This window comes from Oreochromis aureus, linkage group 6 (genome assembly GCF_013358895.1).
Source record: "Oreochromis aureus strain Israel breed Guangdong linkage group 6, ZZ_aureus, whole genome shotgun sequence".
In the NCBI taxonomy this organism is placed as follows: domain Eukaryota; kingdom Metazoa; phylum Chordata; class Actinopteri; order Cichliformes; family Cichlidae; genus Oreochromis; species Oreochromis aureus.
In genome coordinates this window covers 28,681,165-28,700,557 of record NC_052947.1, presented here as the reverse complement: position 1 = coordinate 28,700,557, position 19,393 = coordinate 28,681,165, and the positions used below count along the sequence as shown (strand labels likewise).

General features: G+C 38.6%; 2 protein-coding genes across 2 annotated transcripts in view; one reads left to right on the top strand and one right to left on the bottom strand.

Annotated features, from left to right (window-relative positions):
- Positions 1-5,194, top strand: part of helz (helicase with zinc finger) — a 52,455-nt gene extending 47,261 nt beyond the window's left edge. The window contains exons 32-33 of the mRNA XM_031729010.2: positions 631-925; positions 1,068-5,194. Coding sequence (XP_031584870.2) covers positions 631-925; positions 1,068-1,420 — 648 coding nt within the window. The 3' untranslated portion in view covers positions 1,421-5,194. The remainder of the gene's footprint in view (positions 1-630; positions 926-1,067) is intronic.
- A 113-nt stretch (positions 5,195-5,307) lies between these two features.
- Positions 5,308-16,628, bottom strand: cacng1a (calcium channel, voltage-dependent, gamma subunit 1a). The gene is made up of 4 exons (XM_031729011.2): positions 16,036-16,628; positions 10,566-10,640; positions 7,529-7,675; positions 5,308-7,388 (listed from the first exon to the last, which is right to left on the bottom strand). Exons 1-4 carry the CDS (start codon positions 16,271-16,273, stop codon positions 7,156-7,158), a joined length of 693 nt encoding a protein of 230 aa, XP_031584871.1. The 5' UTR covers positions 16,274-16,628; the 3' UTR covers positions 5,308-7,155.
- Positions 16,629-19,393: the final 2,765 nt, after the last annotated feature.

Sequence of the window (19,393 nt, the reverse complement as noted above, 5' to 3'; positions counted from 1 at the left end):
CATCCAGTTACTCCAATTATGGGTGATGATACCCAGCAGACAGCTGTGGGGCTACAGCTGCTTGTGTCAGATCACTTGTCATCAGATCAGTCCTACTCCAATTTCTAGTATCCAGATAGATGACTTATTAAACGAAAATCTGTGCAGTTGTTTTAATGTTGGAAATTAATGCATAGAGAAGAAAAAATTGTATTGCGTCAGTCTCTAAACATTTTAATGTGGGAGTCTTTAAGGATACACTCAAACTTGAAGTACCAGAGGTTGTTGCTTGGTGTAAATATCATAAATAATACTATTTGGGAAATGAATTATTAAGAACATTACGTAATGGTGCTAATTAACCATATGATCATATTAATGGTAAGCCAGAATTCAGCCAAATCAAGTTATTAACTGAAACGCTGTCTCACTCTTACTGCTCGCTGCTTTCTTAAAATAGGGATTTCAAACAGCCCTGGGTTATAATACACCAACAGACAACGGTGGATAATTGTGGGCTCAAATCACTGTTTTGTTTTGTTTTTAAATCACCCAAATTTTAACTTAAAAAAAATTATTTTAACCAATTGAATACTCTTTGTAGTTACCACATATCACCTTCTGATCTTGTTTTTGTATCTGTGTTTACAGTATGAACCCAGAGGTCCAGGGCGGCCTCTTTATCAGCGCCGCATCTCGTCCACCTACCCAGATGAATCATCTCCAGCCAACACCCACAATACCCTGTCACAGCAATCCCAGCCTTGTGCATCAGATACCCAGGACCACCCTCATCCTCACATACAGCATCATCAGCACCCTCACGCCCCCTACAGCTATCCTTCACATGACCACCTCTGGCCAAGTAATGGAGGTGGTCCGGGTCCGTTTCAGAACATTCCATGTAACGGAGCCGGCACACTCGCTCAGCATCGGGACCTTCTAGGTAAAGCTTTGTTTTCAAGCACAATTTCCTCTTCACTTGATTATTTGGATTGTTTTGAGATAGTTGTTTATTCTATATGCTAAATTCTATGTCCGTGTCTCATTCACCTCTCATCATCTTTGGCTACTTTCCCATATGACAGCTTCCAAGGCCCTTCGTCAGGCAGAGGAGCAGGCAAAGGCAGAAGCCGCAGGAACACAGCAGACGCATCCACACTCCCTCAACTCCCTTCAGCATCAGTTTCCTCCTCTCATGCCCAACAACAAGCAGCAGCCTCAGCCTCAGCCTCAGCCTCCCACCGAGCCCAGCGAGGGGGCTCCAAATTTAGGCAAACAGCCTACCATGTCGTACGCGAGCGCCCTTCGCGCTCCACCTAAGCCCCGGGCGGTTCGGCCTGAACAGGTCAAGAAGAATAGCGACCCCCTCTCCCTCCTACAAGAGCTGAGTATAGGAAGTTCAAATGGTAGCAATGGGTACTATTCCTATTTTAAATGAGTGTCACTTCTCCCACATAAGTGATTAAGTAATAATTTAAAAAAAAAAAAAAGAAAAAAAAAAAAAGAAAATTATAAAAAAGGCAAAATCATTTCTAAAAACACACAAAAATAGTGCAAAAATGCATTTACAAATTGTTTCTATCAGTAGGTTGGTTTTATGCATTTTGTTTCATTTAAACTTTTTATTTTTAACAGTCATTTTTTTTTTCCTCCTATTTCACATATCTGTGAAGAAAATAAGTATATATAATGAATGCATTACTGGTATATATACATACTCATTATGTATATATGAATATATACTTATATTATCTACACTTGTATATGTACGTAATGCTAAAAAAAAAAAAAAGCAAAAAACAAACATAAAAAAACAAAAAAAGCCCAAAAACAATGGTGTCTGTTGGTTGACCACTTAGCTACCCGCTTGTGTTTTTCCTTCTTGAAGTTGTTTTGCGAAATAAGTATGTTTTTATTATTTTTTATTCCTCAGTTTCGAGTGGACATTCTTATTGATTTTCATACTACTGTAGATGTAATGGACATAAGCTAAGTGGTCAACTGACACAGAAACTACATGGAACAGTGTATAGAAGTAGATAAATTTTGCTCTAATATGTACATATAAAGAAAAAATAAAAGACTGAATCGTATGCCACAGACATGTCCTTAAATTCCTGCATCATGCTAGCATTTGCAATATGAGTTTTAAAGGTTTTTTTTCCCTGTTTTTAGCTTCTGATCTTTAATTCTTAGACATCCTTACCTGGGAATCGCCTTCAGTCATTTTAGAAAATGTGATTATTTATGGGGAAAAAATTACAAATATCGATTGCATATTTTAGCTTTTACTAGCTTTAACATCAAAGCAGCAACAACCGTTTCATTCCTCCTCTCTTTGGGTTAAAGATCAGAGAACACCATCCTTTTCAGTGATAAGATTATCCTAGACTGCTTTGCTTGTGGCTGACACGCAGTTACATGAATTCTTTGTTGTTGTTGTTGGTTTTATTTTATTTTATTTTATTCTTTGTTTAAGACCGCCATTACATCGTGGACTTATTTTGCAACTCATGTCCAACAGTATGACATTGTTTCAGTATAATTACTGGAGTGAAATGGTTTGTTTGTTTGTGTTTTGCTATTGGACAGAGTTCTTTCTGTTTTTATTGTGTTGTTTTGTTTGAAAAGGTTGCAGTACTCTGAAGGTTTGTGTAAGTGAAGAAAGGGCAGTGAGGTCAGAGTAGTGTGTCTAACAGCCAAACTGAGAAGATCTATAATTGCAGTCAGATGTTTTTGAACACACTAAATTATTGGTCTTTCGTATGTTGGAACTTAAGAGTAAACACCCTGAAATGTCGTAGGTGTGAGACTTTTTTCTTTTATATGCTTCTTTACTTTCTTTATAATAACAATGAATAGAAAATTGCCCAAAGTTGATGATAGACCCGTTATGTTAACCTGATTTCAGATGATTTGCCAGTTTCTTGCCACTTAGTTTTAGGCCAGAATGTCCAAAGGTTTTTAAGTCCTTAGGAATAAATATTACTTACATCTTTTGTTGTTTTGTCGCAAACATTGGTCATTGATCATTTCCTGTCCTGCTCAAAGTCAGCAGCTTTTCCACGAGCTGGGTATTTTGGAAATTCAGAGTATGTAATATCAACCTTTTTAAAACTGCTGAAAAGAAAAATGAAGAGTAACATAGAACTCGCTGTTCAGAAACCTTTGACTGTTTTGCTTTTAGGGTGTGAATAGGAAGAAATGAATTGGAAATGTTGGGTTTGCTCCTCGTGGTTCACAGAACCTTTTTATTCAGATTAGATATATTAACGCTACTGCAGTAGACACATTTCATTCTCTTTAATCTAACTGAAATAGCTCTGATCATGCTTTGCATTTCACTACGACAACATTTTTCTATATGTGTAACATCCTAATAAAACACAGGATGAATCACGCCGCTGAGTTACTCAAAAGGAGTTGACACACAAGAAGAAGACACGTACGTGCACGTGAATTTTACTTGAAACCCAGCTGATTTAAGTCATGTGGAAATGAAGTATAAAAAGATGCTCGCACACTGTATCTGCCTATTTTATTTCAGAAAAAAAAAGCGATAAAGCAATAGTGACAACAGTAGTCCAGTGCTCAGTCCTGTCATGTAATTCATGAATTGTTAACACATCACTGCCCCATCTGCAATTTGCTAAAAAGAATAAATCGTCCTGCTGTTTCTTGGCTTCCACATGGCAGTTAATCTCTCTAAAGGTCACTTCCTCAGAACCCCACAGCTAATAACCTTGTTTTCAGCAGTCAGCAGAGAGCTTCATACACGGTATGGTTTCATTTTTGTCACATTCTAGCTCAAAGGTCCAGATTTTTTGACTTTGCAGAGAACACATACTTGTAAATATGCATTTTCTAGGTATTTACAAACAAGAACTTTGGGAACGCCTCAATTTTGTAGAAGCTGTTCAAAGAAGAGGTATGCCCTTTTTAATTATGCAAATTCACAAAAAAAAAGAATTCTAGAAATGGACAACAACCCGGTTGGTAGTTGCAACATCTTGGAACTTTTTAGATTTTTTTTGTTTTTGTTTTGTTTTGTTGTTTGTTTTTGTTTTTCTCTTAAAGATGGTGTCTGGCTTATTAGGCAGAGGAGACATTATGTTGCAGCTGTTACAAGACAACTTCTTTCACTGTACAATGTGTATTTTTAAGTACATGTTGCTGGAGTAGTCCTTTCCTGTTTTCTCACCACTTCCCAAGCTGTACAACAATCAAAATGGATTTGTTTTTAAATGTGAAGTCTTTTTCTTTTCTTGCATGTTGAGATGATCTGGCTGGTTTTTATCCCTGTTTTTACCAGTTTGTATTGATTTATCGATGGAGGAAAAAAAAAAGAAGAAAAAAAAAAGCTTTTTGTTTAACCTACAGAGTCAGATTTTGGTATATTATTTGATGTGTACAATAACTTGTGACATTATCAACAAATCTATTATACTATTTTACTAATGTGTGAATCAAATATGTAATGGTCATGTTAGGTTTTTTGTTTTGTTTTTTTTTCTTTCTGCAGTTAGTTGGCAGATGTGAAGCTGAGGTTGCTCCCTCGTGTGTATTGAATTTAAAATACTTTGTTTAGGTGATCTGTTTTCCACACAACAGTCGCTGGCTGGTCTCTGAAGTTGTGCAATACTAATATTTCACCACTTCTTTAGATACAGTTTTGGTCTTGAAGCAGAGGAGATCGAGCCTTTTTTTTTGTTTTTTAAAGAAACGCTCATTTCTTTTTTTTCACAGCTCCCTGTCAGGAGTCTTTCTTTTGAAAGTAGACAATAAAAGCACTTTTTTGTGTGTGTAACAGTTTGATTTCACCTTCCAGAAATCACAGTCTAAGGTGTGTATTTAAGTGGGGGGCCAAAGTGAAACCATCTTGTGTGTGGCACACTGAATGGGAGCAACCTTTTGCCCAGCCAGCAGAGACCACTGTGTTCAGCTTTCTATAAGCGCCATCTTTTCCCGTTATCTGTTGGCTCTCCTCTGTTCTTCCCTCGCTGCAGTGAATCAATGGCTCACCTGTCCTCCCAGCTTCCCAGTCCCATTGGTTCCTTACTTGTGGGTACAAAACAATGGATAGATCTGTTTTACTCTTCTTCATTTCAGTTGGTGGTGGTTATGATTCAAGGATTTTTGACTGTGTTTTAAAGGTTTATTTTCTTTTCTTTCTTTTTTTATTTGTTTCTCTATTAAAGTGTTTTTATTGAAACCGTTTGAGTTCTGTTTCTCTGTCTTGTGAATTGTTCTGTAGTTGTGCCACCTGGGTCCAGATGGACCTTTACTGCATTAAATAATGCGGTCCCAGATAAGTTTTCCACAGCATTTCAAGATTGAATTTTTATTACAAACCTATAAAGCAGTATATAACAAACACACTCAAAATCTAACGCATTCCAAAAGTTGTTACTGCATGCCACATTCAGTGAAAAAAACACTACAAGTACAGGAGGTTCACATCAACAGCTGCCTCTATTTTAAACCACTGGAACTTTTTTTTTTTTTTTGAGTGACAATACAACTTTAAAGTCAAGTCAAAGAAAACTTATTTTAAAAGTAAATAAACAACTGGATTCTTTCCTCCTCTGTGCAAAGATGGATGCAAGGCTGACAGAACAATGACAGTGTGGATCTTCAGATACACCACACGTCAGCACAAAATGGTCTAAAATATGAACTCCTTGATGCTCGAGTCTATTTGCACAGGATAGCAGCCATTTCGTGAGTGACTTTGAGAAAAGTAAAAACAAATATTTAAGAGCCCTTCAGTGTGTCACATAACGTCAGCAGCTATATAACCTGACTTTTTATATTGTATTTAAAAAAATTTTTTTTTAAAAAGCCCATTAGAGGAGAAGTTCTGCAAGTGCCTGTCTGCAAACTTCATGCTTCTTGTTCTCTTTTATATCCCCTTGGTTGAGTCGCACAGTACAGGCTACACAGAAAAGGTTTATTCTAATAATGGCCTGTACATTTTTGCTTTTTAAACCCAGGTGACCTAATTTAGTTCAAATCCCCCACCAAATAGGGTGGTCACTGACCAACGTTCACTCCTTAATGTGGACTGTTGCGCTGTTACAACTGAATTCTAAACTGCAAGTAAACATCAGCTAAAGTCAGTGCTCATAATCTGAAAATATAGTGCAGCTCCTTCACTCGGTTCGTTTGCCGCTTGCACATTATGTGATTGCACAGCGTGACATCGTTTACAACTGAAATAAATTTCAATTGGCGCTCATCTCTCTGAAACTCTGCATGTAGGGATACAATTCAGTAAAAGATCATGAATCTGTGGCTTTTTTTCCTGTTATCTATGCTAACAGCGTGTATAGATGCAGATGGACATTCGCCACATGGGTCAAATGGGTCATAACAACACATGAAAATGAACAGAGACATGTTTTGTATCAGTTTGGCATGGAAGCTGTCAAGGCCTTGTATGTGCACCTGCTAGAACTGAACCTTTTCCAACATGACTGGTGCTGCAGACTTTGGGTGTTTAGCATTCAGCTTGCTACAGACGCACATACACCCAGACTCTGAGCAAGTAGTTTGCTCAAAGCTTTCCTTTACTCATCAAGTTCTGGACTTAATGTGCCATTATTTAACTTTAAAGGATGTTTTTTTGCTTTTATTTATCATTAAAGATTTACAGTTTAAGCTATAGGCTAAAAAATGACTTCATTGACAGTATAAGAGGGCTTCTTGGAGTGATGCCATAAAAAATACAGAAGCACATTAGCTATGTACAAGATATCATACATAATGCAGTACATAAAATCACCTGACCTGGATGTCAGGCCATTAGTGCTCAAAATGTTTGTCTTTTAAACTAAGGAGTGACACATAGGGGAACTAGTAAGACCACGGTCATAATACAGTAACTTTTCACCAATAAAAACATGCCAGCACTAAATCATGAGTTGGAGGGGAAAAGGAATATCTTAAAAAATACTACCAAATCCCATGTCGTAAAATGTAAGCTCTTAGTGATGAGTAGAGCAGGTGTTAAGCAACTGTGGCCTACACCACGAAATTGCAGGCATTGCAAAGGACCGCTCTTTACACTATGGTTTCTTCTCTGATGACAAGCTGATGTCATTGAATCTAACATCTGTATTCAAAATAAAAGACAAGTCATTCTTTTCCTGCATTTGTCCGTATGTCTTGCTATCACTCAACTTGTTCGGGCTCGGCGTCCATGCAGGTTTCCCATGGATTCCTGGGCATCTGAGGCATGGAGAGGAACAAGAGTGCAATGCCACAGAGAAAGAGGAGGACAAAGCCAGTGCAGGCACAAGCAAAGGACCAGCCGTAGTAGTATTCGATCCAAATTGTCTCCTCGCTCTCGATCATGCGCTTCACTGACTGACGCATCACCTCCAGTGAGATGAAAGCACAGAGACCTGAGAGAGAGAGTGATGCTTAAACATTAGACACAGCTTATAGTAACACCTGTGGCACCCGCAGATTCCCATGGTCACCAAATATGAAACACACACTGATCATAAAAGCAAAACGGCTGTGAAACAGAAACTGAACACACCTGCGAATCCAAAAAACATGCCAGCAGGTTTAAGGAGGTAGTCTCTTTTTTTGCCTGTACCAGTACATGAGCCCACCACACAAAGAGAGCCAAGGATCATGAAGGCCAGACTGAAGATGGAGATGGCTGCAGCAGAGATGTTGTACTCTGGAAAGACAGAAAAAGGGTCAAAAAATGGTTCCCATGAAAAATGTCAGTCAATTTTACAGTCATGTTGTAAAACTTTCTAGATCTGCCACTGGCAGGTTAGTGCATGTGGAAATGGACAAAAAGCATCTGTGAAAGTCTCATTAATGCTGAATGACAAAGACATGACCTGAGAGGCAACAAATGTAGATACTTTAATACTGAAGTGTTTTTTTCTTCTACTCCTAGGCAACAGAGCTCTAAATCTGCTGTGACAAATTATTATTAACCTGTCATCCATGCCTTCGCCTCTTCAGGTTTTCTGGCTTTTCTTGTCTCTCTGTTGTCCATGAAGGTTTTTGTGCTCCAGCAGAAGACAATAATATTTTTTAAAGGACCAAACTATATACTTTAATTTCTATTTATAATTATAAAGCAACTAGAACGTTCAACTTTACTCAAAAATTAAATAAACTTTTTTTAAAATTAAAAGACAAAATAATCATTTTTTTTCGAAACTTTGATTAGTTTTTACATCTTAAGTCTTTTAGTTTTAGTTGACTAAATATCACGAGATTATCGTACACTAATTTTGAGGTTGATTCAGTTGACTGTGTAAAAGTTTGTCGTGTTTTTTCCGCTGAAGGTTTCTCCACGGGTTTACAAAGCGTCTTTTTTCCCTTGACATCAAATGCGAAATGTGTCCATGCGTGTACTCTTGTCGTCGCATTTTGTAGCATTTTCATGAGAAGCAGAGAGCGTGTGTGCTTCCCACCTTGTTTATTGGCGACAGATCAAACATTGCGTGTATAACCTTGCTGCACAAGGTGATTATTTCTGATTGGATGGCTTCCAAATTTGTCCCGCCTCTCTACATACCTTTAATTCATTGTAATTGGACCTCATGTAACCAGAACATTTTCGTCTCGTTTTAATTCGTCCACGTAAATCTGAGCACATTTCATCAAATTTTTTGTCCTCGTGGGTTGTTTTTTTATTTAGTTATCGTCTCGTTTTCGTCAGAAAAAGAAGTTTGTGGATGAAAACTATAGTGAAATTACTTAGCCAACCAAATTAACACTTTAGTAGCTGAAAGTATTGTTATTTTGTGGTATTCGGTACTCTGGTTAGTTTTTAGGAGTAGCAGGGCAGATTTAAAGTACACTAAGGTGCCCAGGGTCATGATAACAGGGTGATATTATTGTCTGGTGATACAGTGTAACTCACCATTTGTATTTGAGCACTAATAGAAGTCTATGTAAAATAGGCTATGTCAGGTTTTGGCTATCTGGGCCTGTGACTAGACTAACAACCTGGGGTGGATGGATGAATGGATGCTTTGGGTCTTTAGATTAGTTCCCCAAAGAAAAACACCTGCTAACTTCTCCTCCATTGCTTTTATTATAAATACAAGGTCCTTGAAATTGGGTGCACTAATATAAATGGATTCTGGTCTTTCATTTAGAGTGTACAACAGCAGCTGGCTAGGTTTCTGAGCAGACAGGTAGATAGGACCCAAGGCCTTTGATCTGTAGCCTGTTTGCCTGTGAACCATACCCTGGGGAGAGAAAGGCACCCCTTTGGGGGGAAAGAGCCTTCATCTTCTACTGGCAGGGGAGGATGGGCTGCACCCTGAACACCTCTTTAACATAAAGCATGTGTGTTAGAGGTTGGTGTCTAACTCAGGTCTGCAAAACCATGGATTCTCACATAGCGTGAGCAACATAGACATCAAAAAGCTTTCTGCATTTTATTCATACAGCACTTGCTTCACTGCACTGCTCAGAAATCTTTCAGCCTGCAGAAACATGAACTTCACATGTGAAAAAAATTCAACCCTCTACCACAGGAAGGGGCAGTATTATGAGGAATTGTTCAAGCCACGTTTAAATTCACAGTGTTGCTACACATTACAGTGATTGCTGTGAGATTGATCTCTTTGGCAAGGTTCCTTTCTTTTAATGTTTACTGGAATAGGATTTATTTTTATTTTTTGCTACCGAGCGTACACTTTATGTCACTCTCCAAATTTAGCAGATTAGGTATGAGTAGATATTAATACATAGAGTATCGAATGCATCAATATAACCACCCTGCTGAAAGAGACAGTTTAGAAAGAAACTCCAAATGTCTGACCTTCTTTGACCTGTTCTTTTCTCAGGATGGAGTGACTGTACAGCATACTTTTTTAATGATTTCAAAGAGTAACAAGAATTGGGTGAACAGATTTGATTTTTCTGAGATTTTTGTCTAATCTAATCTAAAGTATATATACAGGTTCAAATACATGCATGCACACAGTTTTTGGTTATATAAACTTCTGACCACACCTGTATGTTCAGACCACTAACAGGCTCTCCATGGGAGGGCTGTTGTACAAGGAGGAGAAAACATACACAGCTGAACAATTGCATGTACAGGATGTATTTTGCTGAAGTACAGCAGTTATGATTCACAGCTTCTGACCATCAGGGGAAACAACAAGAACTTGAAAAACTACCGAGGCAGATGTTATACAGAGAAATTGAAAATAGATATTGGTCAGCTGGAGAAAGAAAAAAAGAAACAAGTCAGATTTCAGATAGGATTTCTCCAAGTCCCGTGAGATATTCTGACATTGATAGACGGTCGAGTCTGCCTGCTGTGACACTGCCGACTGTGCTGTGGTCAGATGTGAAACATAACTGAAAACCTGAACCCAGACGGAGAAAAGCAGCAGCAAGTGAGATCATTTGGAAAAACGCGAAGCAACTGCTACAGCTCGACTTGTCTGATGTTCCGCTTCACACAGAGGAAGGAACATTTTTACTAAATGAATTCAGAGATGAAAGCAACCTGTTATTTCAATGTTTTAAGACAGAATAGCCCAAAGCAATCGCCAAAGGGAGCGAAAACAAACAAAAAAACATACCTTTTTGTGTTTTATATTCAAATATCTCAGCATCCTGTCCTGGAGTGAAGTGCCTGAAGTAAGTGCAATTTTCTTCTGTGAAAAGAAAAAAAACAAAGCAAAACCATATTTAGTTTAATTTTCTCTTCAAATCTGCACAGAATATTTGTACTCCACTTTGTACCAGCAGATGAAGATAAAAACAGCATTAAAATACAGATATTACATCCACATGTTGAAGGTAAGTTTTATAAATGATTATTTTTAGTTCTTTTGGAGTTCTAATGCTCTTATCGGGAAACTTTTGTTTTTACAGATTTTTTTAAAAGTTGGCCTTGTCTTGCAAAATGTTATTACAATAAACTTAAACTTAAAGCTCTACTGATAAAAGGCGAGAGAGCCATCAAGAGGGTTGTGAAGCACAGACATGACTTTAATTAATAATTAGTTAATTCAGTTGGGACTCTGATGGGAGCCTTTAATTGCACACAGCTATGATGAGTCAGTGTGGTATTTAATATGTTGATATGTATGAGCAAAAACTTTTCCCGACTTGAATCTAAATGCTCAGTTTTGACCATATAATCTGCCAGCAAATGAACCAAATTGTCATAAAAGTGCTTTTACCTTGTGTTTGCTTGTCGCTGACTGGTTTGTTTGGTTGATTTTAAATTCCTCTCAGATCAAGGTCATATTTGTCAATGCCTAATTTATGTTTTATGATTCATTTTTATTTGACAAAATTTCTATTTCTAATAAGACAGTTTGTTTTTTTCTTTCTCATGCTTGCTCCACATTTGTTTGCCCCATTAGCTGCATTCACCTTTTGCCACACACCTTTGGAATATGGTACTTGTATTAAACACTTCACTTGGGCTCAGCTATAGCTTCCATTTTTTGTCCAAAAGGGGTTTTACATCCCAAGATAATGTTATAATTAAAAGTGGCTTCCCTGCAGAACTTTCTCCTTTGTGTGGTTTGACTGTGGTTGCAGACATCGAGTTCAGTTTCTGTCATGCAGACGAGGTGTTATGCCTTAGGGATTTGCAGATATAAAGCCAGGCGTTATGCATTATGTGATCACACAGTTGTTTGAAAGAAGAAGAAGTCTTTGATGCTGTGCCAGGTAGAAATGTTATCCCTTTTAGAAACAGGCTTGGTTTACATACAAAACTTGATTACATTTGATGATCTCATACCACATTTTGCCAAAACATCGGGAAATATGATCATTCAAACGTTTGAATGATCATATTTGCTCAAATAGTGAGGACATTTATGTATGCAGCACCAGATCGTCAGTTCTCTCATGCACAGTCAGGTGCATGTCCGTGATCTTGGCGGTATGAGGGCTTAACACACAGGCACATTCCTAATCCCAGTTTCCACACGCGCTCATCATGGGAAGTGAAATGCTTTCATGTGGAAATATGAAGTACTGCATGGTATGATTTTATGGTAAGAGCTTGATAGCTCACGCTGGGATAGCATTGAAATTCTCCTATTTCTCAAGTAACTGAGCTAAATGGGATGTCAGGTGCCCCTAAAAGGAAATAACAGGATAATTTGGCGTAACAGGCGCAAATAATATTTATGAATCATATTTTTCCAAGTCAAGTCAACAGTGCAATGTTCACAAAAAGCTCCTTTGAAATGGCAAGCTTTTAAAGCAATGTGTCATACTGTGTGGGCCTACATGCAAAAAAAAATAAATAATAAAAACGTTTTTTTATGAATGAGGACAGGGACTGGCCATCAAAGAAAGGAAGAAAAAAACCCAGAGGTTGTTACTAAGCAACAAGCGCTGCTGTTTTTCACTGGAGAAGGCTCATATGAGGATGTGATAGAGGTTTGTCACCTACTTGTATTTATTGAGTCAAACCTTGCATTCAAAACAGAGCTGGCCTTTGAACTTCACCTTTTTCCCCCCACAAGCCTAAATACATAATGCTGATCCACGTCAGTCATCCACCACAACATAAAAATAAAAAAATAAAAACACATGGTCTCGATGTTAGAAAGTGTTTCATGATTATGTTCATTATCTTTTTTATTTGAATGGAATCATTTAGTGTTTATGAGACTTTGTAGTGAATGGTTAAAGCTTAGCAGGTTTATTCCCACATGTGACTGTGTGTGCTGCGTAATTAAACTTACCTCAGAGTGCAAGTTTTTGTAGAAATATGAGGAAGAACTGTTGGATAAAAATGTATCTGTTATCATCTGTGAAAGCGCACTACCACAAACACAGAGACACACACTAAACTAATTTTGGGCTACTTGTTGTTAGTCCTCGTCCTGCCAGGCTGTTTTGACGAGCTCTATAAAGCCTCCCTTTTTCCAAATAGGGCTGTCCGCCATCTTTCGACTGACAAGGCGAGGACGCAGGATTAGCAGCGTCTCTGCACATTGTCATGTCAGAGCAGTGTCTTTCCTAGCATTGATTTGTGGTGTCAGTTCATTTTTGGCTACATTTGGCTGTCAAAGCCTTCCTCATTCTTTGCTTTATCAGCTATGACAAGTGGAGTGTTGTTGCAGGGTCAAGAAAAATGTACATGTCAACAAAATTACTTTCAATAAAGGTCGATCAGTGGCTTCTTTCAAACTTTTGTTAATACTTTGCTGCTTTTCCATGGAAATGTGTCCTAAAGATGAAAGGTGCACTTTTCCCTTCTCTGTAATACTCTGCTAATCTAAGAACTCTCTTTGCAAATGCATAAAGCTTTGATCCCACTACAAACCTCAAATACCACTTGAATGCATGCCTGTTTAGGTCAGAAAGGCATCACTAGCACCCTTTCCCCATATACAATGCCCATCCCTTGGTTGGTATGTTGCATGCCTATATAGGCAAAATACCATTGATTCCATTGCTTTTTTGGGCTGTGAATCCCATCCTCGGGGAGTGTGAAGTAATTTGAGTGGTGGGCTGCACGGAGATGCGTAGCTGCAGGAAGGTCTTGAGGGAACAGGCTGGTGGGAGAGGAGGCCTTAGAGCTATGCCTGACTCTTTCAGGCGGCCCCGTCACTCAGAGGACTTGGCGTGAACACTTGACCCTCACCCGGCACAGCTGAGTATTTACGTGGCCTATATTTATAACTACAGCGGGTGTTTGCTGAGCAGTTTACGCAGTAATATGTATATTTTAAAATCTCGTGTTTTTGGGGAACAGTTTTGAAATTGCTTACACTTTTGGCCAATAAAATTAAATATGTCGTCACAAAATTGTTGTTGTTTTCAATACTGTTGAAAACTAAACATAGGGTGAAAAACTTGGAAGAGCCTTGCAGGTTGACTGCCTGCCAGAATATGTGATGTTGCACATTAAGCCTTAACAGCTCCGATACTCAAAAGACATGTGCAGTTAAATATAAAGCAGGATAACGCCAAAAACTAAAATATTCATTAGGTTAATTTGTTACTTTTTTCTTAAAGCTGGTACTACATGTCATGTAAATCTGTATTGTACACTTAACTTGATTTGATATCACAGTCTGTGCTTTATCAACAGCTGATATAAATAACAAGTCAACCCATATTTTCCAGTTGAGTCTCTCTCAGTGAACACCATCTCATACACTGTTTAAGTCCTGTGTTGGATCAGAGTTTGACACCTCTCTGAGGACAAGTGGTTATGATAAACAATAATGTTCCTGTCCAAATACAGTGGGCCTGGGGAAGCCCCTGGACGCAAGGGACCTCTGCCTGTTTTTATTGACTTCTTCTAAAGCTATTTGCCAAGTGAAACGGATCTGTTTCATTTCAATGACTGCAATATATTGCATTGTCCAAAAATATTCCAGATCACTGCTTTCACTGTGTAGTTGTTTAAAAGTCAAAAACTGCACATGAAGAACCCAACCCAAAAACCATTTGTCTCTTGGAGTTGCTGACTTAAGAATTCCCTGTGTGCCTGGGCGGGTCACGCTTATTTGGAATATTCAGCACATGCCTGCAGCAACAAGCCCCCTCTCACTTGCTCCTGGGATGGCCCTGCAGTGCAGACAGCGTCTGGGATTCCTAAAAGTTGCAGGCTGCCACAATCAGGTTCTATTTGTAAGTAGTATAAATTTGGTGTGATGTCTGGGCACGCTTCCAAAATCTCATATAACTTGGGCTCAGATAACACTTAACAGTCAGATAATAGTTTTTCAGATAATGTTCAATTACCCATTTGCTCCCAACAGTAGCGTAACTCTCACTCCAGATCATTGGCACCACGAGTCTTTGCTTGCCAACAACGGCTCAGCACTTCTTTTTTAATTTTATTACAGTCTGCATTTTATTCAGGCACCTTTAACAGCACGTGGTATCACATCATGTTTATTTGGAGACATGCACACCAAGGTGAGCCCTTTGTAGGGCATGAAAATGCATCACCTATAAACTGTGGTGGGCAAAGTATTCAGACCATTTAGTTAAGTAAAAATATTAATACCAGTGTAAAGTGACATGTTGAGTAGGCTGGTGTAAGCATACACCACTGCAAACACAATCCAGAAGCACAACAGGCTCCATTTGATGTCTCTGTGTTATATTAAATGTACCGACTTTTCTATTTCTAATCGATGCACAAGCAGCATTTAAATTGGATCATTTTTGTGTTGTTTTCACCTTACCTGCCCTGTACAGACTAAATGATCCTTAATATGTTAAAAAAAAGATGTAAAATCTATCTCAAAAGTGTCCTCAAGTAAGATGTTTGAGGAAAGTCTTTTCATCACTTTTCATGGAGGCTCCTGTTTCTCTGTATGTCAGGGAGCTCCCATGCAGTGTCCATATCCATATGGGTATTATTATCAGCTGTCTGCAGGTTCTGTGGCAGCTGACTTTACTAATAAGATTATCTGCCAGAAAAGAGGAGCCAACCATCAGGATCAGCTGTTAGTCTCCAGTCTCTTGAGACTCTTATGCTTAGATTTCTCTGGCCGATGTCACATCTATCTACTGTTATCTCATGTCAACACTTTACATCTATGGTTGGTCATAGTGGTTGGTCATTCTGGGTGCTGTTTATTCCAAGACCACCAAGATAGTTTAAACACAGGCTAAACTCTTTGACTAATATTTATATTACACTACCGGCTACTTCTTTACAACACATTTCAAAGATGTTTCAGAAGTCTAATCAAACAGGCCCTGAAATGGTGTTAGCACATAACAATATGTATCCACAGGAAAGCAAAACAAAGAAAAAAAAAAGCTGAACGCATGAAAGGCCTAAAACATGAGGCACACAACAGGATGTGTTTGTGTTGCAAAGGGAAGTTTAGAAAGTCATATGACATGTCTAGTGATCCTGCATCAGGATCTCTATTCTTAGTAGCTTCATACCTTAAAGTAGCATCTTACTCGCATGCAATATTTTTCCAAATAGGACTGAACCTTTGGAGAGAGAGCACGGCCACAGAGACGGAAAACTAAAAACTGTCTCTCAGTTTCACTTTCATGCTCCAGTTGCAAGAAGTTTTCTCTCAGATTTTCTCTTACCTCCAGGCAGGCTGATGGGTCCGCAGCCGTGCCCTTCGTCGTAGTATTCTGAGCTGATGTAGATGTACTTCTTGCACAGCCTCCAGAGGCCGAAGTGAGCCGCCTCGCAGGTCTCATTGACTTTCTCCACCTTTGGGCTAAGAACTGCCCAGTGGTCCGTTACCACTGCCGTGAACATGCATGCCATACCCACCAGCAGCACAAAGATGGCAATCTTAATCTTTGTACGCTTGTGCATGTTCGTAGGTGGTGAGATTTCTGTTCAGTGAATATTTTCCCCCTGACAAAATAGGAAACCTTAATAAAACTGGATGTTCTGCAATGTAGACACACTGGTCTGTGTCCTTGGGGCTTCTTTCCTCAGTGACTGCAGCACAAAAATCTCTTCTCCTTTTCTCTCGCCACCCAAGACTAGTATCTTCTCTCCTCCAGTCACAAATCTGTGCTTCTGGTTGGAAAGGAAAGGGGCCAGACTGCTCTGTCCTACTTTCAAGTCTCCTTTCCCCTACTCACTGTGAGGTGCTGCACAACTCAGGGGCTGCAAGTTTAGATAAACAGCTGTTGAGGTAGATCAGGGAAGTTGATGACCAAAGTGTCTACCATGGTGGGTAATGGGCGTAGAGGGGGTTGCAGCATGTGCTGGTCAGTGTTTTTCAGGGGCGGGGTGGGGTGGGGTGGGGGGGGGGGGGGGTGGGGGGATGCTATAAATGTGATCGGTGAGTCAAGTTGTCAGGCTGACTTCTTATCTGGTTACACCGCCAGTGGGCGGAGATGTGTAACGTGGACTAACATTTGTCTCTTGTCTTCACATTCACATGAGAACTATTAAAGTAAACGTCTCAGCCTTGGAAATATAGTTTCCCCTGCTTCTCAGTTTCATTCATCACACTGTTTGTATCTTAACTCTACCTCACCTTAACACTGCGTCTGTGTGGATTTGTCTCTGTAAACTATTTATAAGGAAAAAGTGGAAGTGTTTACAAAGAGCAGCAACTGTGTTTCAGCTGACAAGAAAAGCATTTTCCCTCTGGAACAATAACACTTTTAGTCTTCCTGTCAGGAGGGATACTTAATGTGTCTTATGTACTTCATATAAAATTTGTCATAATTTTTCATTTTCTTTTAATACCTGAAAATGTACTTCTTTTCTATCAATACAGTATTAGCAGCATACCAGATATAGATAAAAAAAAATCAAAACAAGCCAAAACAAACAAAACCAGAAAAAGAAAAGCAAAAAAGAATAGAGACAAGGGACACACTTGAGGAGAAAAAAAAAGACAAAAGGTGTGCTAACCCCGTTGATTCCTCTCCGACTGTAAATCATGTTGGCATGGTTTTTAAGAGTTGGCCCACTTCAAGTGTCTTTAAAAGACTCGTGGCCCACTTTTTCCCTGGCGTGAGCAGAGACACCAGTGAAAGTCAAAAAGTCGTCACAGCAACAAAGTAGAACCGCAAGAGATCACTGCAAGCTAGCGCGTGCGCACACACACACACACACACACACACACACACACACACACACACACACACACACACACACACACACACACACACACACACACACACACACACAAATATGAGTGAAGCCTCCAGCTGAGGGATCAGTGACCAGCTACACCCTTACATGTTTCCCAAAGACTTTCAATAAAATGACATTACTGTATTTAAATCTGCCTCTCACATTGTTTCTGTTTTTCCCCATTTGGCCAGTATTCCTATCAGTACTGATATCACTCCGAAGCTAGTGGAAATTTCATCATTTATTTTTATAGATAATTCATTGTTACTGTTAGCAATGATTTACTGATTCACTTGTAAAGTGAACCAATATTTGATACCAGTATATGTGAACAAATCTGGGCTTTCTTTGGGTTGACTATTATATTAATACTTCTATGACTGAATATTAGTAGAGACAATGCTTTTTATACTTTAACCTGCAATATGTTTTGTCTATCTATAGAAACGTCATAGTGTGAAGTAACGGGTTAATTAGAAAACAGATGTCTCTTTTTGGATCTTTACAAGAACTCTAGCTTCTAACATTATCATCAATGGTTGATTGGTTCAGGAATCCACGAAGAGAAAAGAAACTCTGCACACAAGGATGCAGCTTTTATGAACCTGTGATTCTATATTAAAAATATTTCTTTATGTGCTATCTCTGGATATATAAGCTAGGCTGTTTAATACAGGGCACTGCCTTTGTCAAAGCTTTATCTTTGTACTTAAGTTTGAATAAAAGTATTTTTACTACACCATGCTTAGCTATTTTAGTTTTATGAGTTGGAAATGCCCAGCAAGCCTGATTCATATCAGTTGCATTTCATAATCTGTCATAAACTAAAGTTCATACAGGGTTAGGCAGCAAAGCATAATGTTACTTCAGCTCAAATAACCAATTTAATTTTTTTTTATTTTTTTTTTTTTTTTTAGCTAAAATGACTGCATGATAAGTCATAATTTTTCATGTAAATAATTGACATTTATCATTGATGAATTAAACATTCATGGTTTCCTGTCCACCACAAAAGGTGTTTAACTTTCTCCTATTTTTAATCAAACATCCTGGCATTATATAATTTGGCAGGACAAAAGAAGGCAAGGAAGGTAAAAATAGCAAAAGTGAGTATTCAGTACCTACCTAAACAGATTGTAATGTATTATTGTAGGCTCTACCTTACAATATAAAGTGCCTTGATGCGACTGTTGCTGTGATTTGGCGCTGTATGAATAAAACTGAATTGAACTGAATTGAATTAAAATAAACTCAATAAACTCCAACTTCCATTTTTGTATTATACAACAAATAGAAATATATTGGGGCACCACCATTGCGTCACAGAAAGAGGAATCCAGGCTTTCAAAGACATTCAATTCAGTTCAGTTTTATGTTTATAGTACCAAATCACAGCAACAGTTTCCTCAAGGCGCTTTATATTGTAAGGTAAATGTAGCAGAGAAAACCCAACAATCAGATGAGCAAGCACTTTGGTGACAGTGGGAAAGAAAAACTCCCTTTTAACAGGAAGAAACCTCCAGCAGAACCAGTTTTAGGGAGGGGTGACCACAACTGTTTAGGGTGAGGGGAGGAAGACAGGACTTTAAAATACTATAGTATAGGAGAAATATGCTCTCTCTTTCTATTCCCTGTCAATAATCTTGCTGCAACATTTTGGATCAACTGTAGGCTTTTCAGGGAGTTTTTAGGGCATCCTGATTATAATGAATTACAGTAGTCCAGCCTAGAAGCAGCAAATGCATTAACTAGTTTTTCAGTGTCACGTTGAGACAGGATGTTTCTAATTTTAGAGGTATTGTGCAAATGGAAGAAAGCCGCCCTACATATTTGTTT